Source organism: Setaria viridis, chromosome 1, assembly GCF_005286985.2.
Source record: "Setaria viridis chromosome 1, Setaria_viridis_v4.0, whole genome shotgun sequence".
Classification (NCBI taxonomy): Eukaryota; Viridiplantae; Streptophyta; class Magnoliopsida; order Poales; family Poaceae; genus Setaria; species Setaria viridis.
This window is the reverse complement of record NC_048263.2, coordinates 8688470-8693532: the sequence shown is the minus strand read 5'-3', so window position 1 is coordinate 8693532 and position 5063 is coordinate 8688470. Positions and strand designations below refer to the sequence as shown.

The 5063-nt window shown below is 46.6% G+C and overlaps 1 protein-coding gene across 1 annotated transcript; it reads right to left on the bottom strand.

Annotated features, from left to right (window-relative positions):
- Positions 1-986: 986 nt before the first annotated feature.
- Positions 987-4624, bottom strand: LOC117839525 (E3 ubiquitin-protein ligase SINAT2). Its single transcript, XM_034719870.2, has 4 exons — positions 4434-4624; positions 3137-3431; positions 1777-2163; positions 987-1469 (listed from the first exon to the last, which is right to left on the bottom strand). Exons 2-4 carry the CDS (start codon positions 3353-3355, stop codon positions 1143-1145), a joined length of 933 nt encoding a protein of 310 aa, XP_034575761.1. The 5' UTR covers positions 3356-3431; positions 4434-4624; the 3' UTR covers positions 987-1142.
- Between the last annotated feature and the right edge of the window lie 439 nt (positions 4625-5063).

Below are 5063 nucleotides of genomic sequence, written 5' to 3'. Positions count from 1 at the left end.
CAGTTTAGGTGTCTTAACTTCATCTAACGTACTGGCGTGCTCTCCCCCGTGGCTGCATATCGCAACAAGTGGCCTAATGTGGCACCATCACTAGTTATATCATGAAGTGGAGCCACAAGAAAATGGTGATCCCCATCGACTTGTTACTAAGAAAATTCCTTTCTTGCACAAGGAGTACAAGGTTGATCTCCCTGCATGCTCCGAAGGTGATGAGTTTATCTCTATGCTTCGTCTGTTTGCTCAGAAGTACATCATTCATGATATTATTGAGGAGTATCGCATGGTTGGTGTGTGGCCCGTCAATGGCGGTTGGGAGATCCCTGGTTGGGTTGAAGTCGATGGACCTATCCCTTGCCCTGACTGGACGAAGTTCCTTAGATTCACCCAAGACAATGAGTTTCTTTGCTTAAGCTTTATCCTGCCTTAATTCCTTTCGTAACACTTTTTTGCTTATTTGCTCTTTCTTCGTTTCCTTGCAGAGGTCAATGTCGTCAAGGCCGAGGAACGAGGTGATTTCATTCTTGGTGCGGAGTCCCCTTCAAAATGCGAGGAAGTGCAAAAAAAACGTGGTGGATCCCGGGGGAACCGTATTTTTTCTTTCTTCAAGATTGATGCTCCTGTTCATGAGGCGACGAAGAAGAACATTTTGTATTTGGAGCAAAAAGCTTAGAAGAAAGCGGCTAAGCTTGCGGCAGCTAAAGTTGCTGGAGTTTTGAAACCTACCTCGTCCTTGGTTCAAGAAAAACCCGTAACTACGCAGCGTCTGGAGCATACGAAGAAAGGTCGCCGCCCCATTTCCAAAGGCCCCCAAGCTACGAAGAAAGCTCGCGTTGAAGATGCTAAACTTATTGGCGGTAAGGTATATATTTCTTGGGCCTTTGGAGTGGTGGTCATGAAAGAAACTTTTTGGATGAAGCTGGTAGCAGTTTCTGTTTTCCTCATGAGGATGAGAGGTCCTCATTAGCATGAGTGCATGACACTTGAGCTTGACAGTCAGTCAGGTTTTCCCGGGGCTGTCCCCACGTGTTTAATCAGGTTTCAACACAGTGGCCACCGTGGCAAAAGTATTTTTGTACAGCAAATGCGCAGGATCAGCATGGAATGGAATTTCAACCATGGCAAGGGGCAGAAACTGCCTTGGCTCATTGCGCTTGCTCCCTCCAGATGCGGCCAGTGATCCGCAGCTTGAGCTCCTGCCGGCTGCCACCCGAGAAGAAGAGCGCCATGTTCCTGTGGATGATCAGGCCGTCGAAGCTGTCCCGCACCTTCCGGTGGCTGTCCCTGATGCTCCGCGGCGTGCCCTGCCATGTCAGCTTCCTCCCGCCACCGCCCACCTCCAGGCTATACCCAAAGCCCTGCGCCTCGCTCTCCTCCCCCATGAACCGCAGGAACGCCATGTACACTGGTGCCATCCCCAGCAGGAAAGCCTCGAAGTGCAGGCAGAAGTGCTGCCCAAAACACTTGAAGACCTGCACATATCAAAACAGCAGCCAGGTGGTCAAATGCAGCACTTGATCGATCTCATACTCATTCAGTCTTGAAGTGCTTATGGCACAAGTAAGAAAAGAATGGACGGGGCTCAAGACAAATGACACAGATATGATTACATTTAGAACGTAAAAGAAACAAGCAAATACCATCAAGATTCGAAGTATTACATTGATGTATATACTGAACAAGTGAACATACATTCCAGATTGAATGATCGGGGATGTTTGACCACAGATCCAAACTTTTAGGTATTTAACATGCACAGAGATGTCGATTGTTACTTACGGTGAGCATCCATGTAGCGTTTTCCACTTCGTAAGGGTTGGGCTTCACATACCGGTGGTTAAATGTGCATCCCTCATGCAAGTCCACCTTATGGTCATTGATGAGATGAGACACCAGAAACGGGACATCACCGGTGATCAGACACTCTGAACCTGCATACGGACAGTTGTACGGCCTGAACCTGCAGAGCTCCTCATGCTTGAGTTTGTTCTTGTACGGGTGAATCTCTGTGCATCCCATGCTTTGGTATTTGCATGGAAGCTGAAGTTGTTCTGCCACCTTCTCAAGAGCCAAGCATCTGATGTTTCCCAGTTCCTGGCGGCAAGTTGGGCAATGGTTGTCTACCCTATGCTTGCAGCTGGAGCAAATCGTGTGGCCATTTGGGCACTGCAAGAAGAACCAAAGCAGTATATTGTTACCTTTCCCTGTTTGTCTGTTTCCCATTTCCCGCGTTTACTTCTATCACCATCACAATTTAAACAGTTGTCTAATTACACAACCTATACCCCCAAGTAATATGAATCTCATCACTATCCAAGTAACATGAATATCATCACTATCCAAGTAACATATATTTGCTTGCAATTCCCTTTTTATTTTAATGAAACAAGAAGGGCGGAAGTTACCTAAATTTAGAATTATGATCATCATAAAGTTAATATTTTTTAGAACTAAAGTTAATCCATTGAAGCCAATGAAATGCAGAAGAAAGTTAAAATAAACGAACCATGAGCAACATTATATGCATGTGTGCCTACACAAAAAGCGAACTAGGAAGTGTCATACTGCAAGCAATAAAAGCTATATGAACTTGTCAGGACCATGTCAAATTCTAAGAAAGTGAAGACATAAACATGGACCCCAGACTATGCCCCACACTGACATAATATATATCTAGGAAACCAAGGACTGATCATCTTTTCATTCCTGCTAATTCATCAATAACATATGGAAGTTCTGGATGATTTTGATGCGAGGGAGTCCATAATTGTAATGGACAACATTATAATCAGAAAGACACAACCGACTTGAGTTAGCATACGCATCAGAAAACTTGTTGATTATAATGTGGCAATAAAAAAATATACATTATGCTATAAAAGAAAACAAACGCTTGGAAACTTGAGATTAATGGACAAGCTGCACATATGGTAGCTGGTGTAAATGCTGCATTCATTGCACGATGCCCTCTTTCTATACTAACTCAATCAAGATATCTAACAGGCAATGGAAACTAACAGCAACAGCATTTTCTTCACATTCAAACTGGAACATGCAAACATGTATATTGCAATCATCAAAATATCTGCTTCTGCCAACAGAATAAAAGGGAGAGAAGATAAGCCATGAGCACACAAACCTGGAGTATAGGTGGACGCATTGAGTTTGTACACACTGGACATTCAAGCAAATCATTCAAGCCAGCCAGTGATGATAATGCAACATTGGCTAGTGATGTAGACCATGGTTTACTGGTAGAGTCTACATCAAGCCTAATACTCCCAAGTGCTTCAGAAAGCCCATCATCTCCACAGTCTGACTCAGGGACTACAGTCACAATGCTGCTCCCCGGTGCCATTGTAAAAGCTCCTTTCACGTTCGGAAGTAGTATAAAACGTGAGCACCCCACCACTCCATTTCTTCCTCGTGATCAGCTGCATTATTTGAATCTTGTCAGGAGACCGTGGAAGGAACATCACATCAAATATTTATATCACAAGAGACATGACATCTGAAACACGGAACTAACAAGTTGATACTGATGTTCAGTGTACCAAGGTCGCATAAAAAACGGGTGCTTCCTCAGAATCACGAGTGAGATATATCTGTTCGCGATCTGGCATAGTATCAATCAGTTGGCACCAACTGAAGCAGAGAAATCCAGCTTGAGGCAAACAAGTTACTGATAAGTCAAACTACACTCAGATCTTGGAGCTGAAGAAACACAATCTATTTCAGAGGCTCTCATCCATGAACCTTGGCAGGTTTCTAACTCGAATTTGTCATTAAGGGAAGGGTAGGTTACATCTTATCGAAAAGCGCAGAACTGCTCCCTCCTTGCTTAGTTTGGTTTCACAAGCGTCCGTTAGAATTCAAGATTCACGGAATGAAGCTCCTATAGGCCACTATAATCATCTATAAAAACTTAAAAAGATAATTAAGCTAAGCCCCGGTCCCCCGCTCAACCGACATTGCTCTCCCACAGCACGAATTGGCTGCGAGATTGGAAAAGAGCCTTCCCATGTGCCGCTCCTGCTCATATCGCATCAACAAAAAATATGCAAACTGTATGTTTCGGTTCCTGAATCGGGCCCCAAACGTGGGAAACCCCTGGGGCTCTCTTTCGTCCCCCGAATTGCGCTCCTGAAACCCCCATTCCCCACCAGTCTCACACAAAGTCATCTAAAATCTTTGCAAAATTAATCGAACAAGACCCCATCTCTAGTACCACACCTCAACCGGCACACGAAATTGGAGCGCAAAAAATGCATCGGAGGTCCAGACTTGGTGAGCAAGCAAAATTGTACCACCACCACCAACACCACTACTACGGAAGCGGACTCGAGTAATAATAATCCAGAACAAGACACAAAATTGCAAAACGGGAAAAAAAAAAGAGGAGGACCAGTGAGAGCGCGCGCACGCGCATACAGTACCGCTAGAGGAGCCGGCAGCAGCAACGAAGATTCCGCCCGGCCAGCCGCGACCTGGAGACGCCGCGAATCGGGTAGAGGAAGCTAGCTAGACCAGGAGATTCCAACGAGCAGGAGGAGGGATTGCTGGATTCAACTCAATTATTAGTGTGTTTTCCGGTGCGCGTTTCCCGCTTTTGGCTCGGCTCGTCGCGCTTGTCCTGTGACGGAGGCGGGGATCTGGAGCTTTCCGCCTCCCCGCGTCGCGGCGCGGCGCGGGCCCCCCGCCCCGACGCGGTGGCCGATGCGCGCCCGGCCCACGGCGCACCGCGTGGGGATGACAGGTGGGGTCGTGGTGGGTGCGGGGGCAGCGGCGCATGGGCGCGGTGTAGGGAAGCGGAAAGGAGGGGCTTCGACTGCCCTGGGAGCACGGGAAAAGCTCTCCGTCGTTTCGCAATCAACGGCTGTTTGACTGCCGGCTCCAACAGTTAGAGTCAACCTACTACTAGCTCAAAGATCTACATGGCAGATCCACGTCAACAAGAGATAACAATAAGAGTAGACTCCTGCCACGTCAACAAGAGATAACAATAAGAGTAGACTCCTCCAACAGTTTCAGCTTGATACGAGGTACTAAACTTTAGGAGGGTCACA

Excerpts from the sequence above, each read along its gene's own strand:
- LOC117839525 (XM_034719870.2), bottom strand. The coding sequence starts at position 3,355 with ATGGCACCGGGGAGCAGCATTGTGACTGTAGTCCCTGAGTCAGACTGT. Across the intron at positions 2,164-3,136 it reads TGCGTCCACCTATACTCCAG|TGCCCAAATGGCCACACGAT; the intron begins GTTTGTGTGCTC and ends TTCTTCTTGCAG. Across the intron at positions 1,470-1,776 it reads ACGCTACATGGATGCTCACC|GTCTTCAAGTGTTTTGGGCA; the intron begins GTAAGTAACAAT and ends TGATATGTGCAG.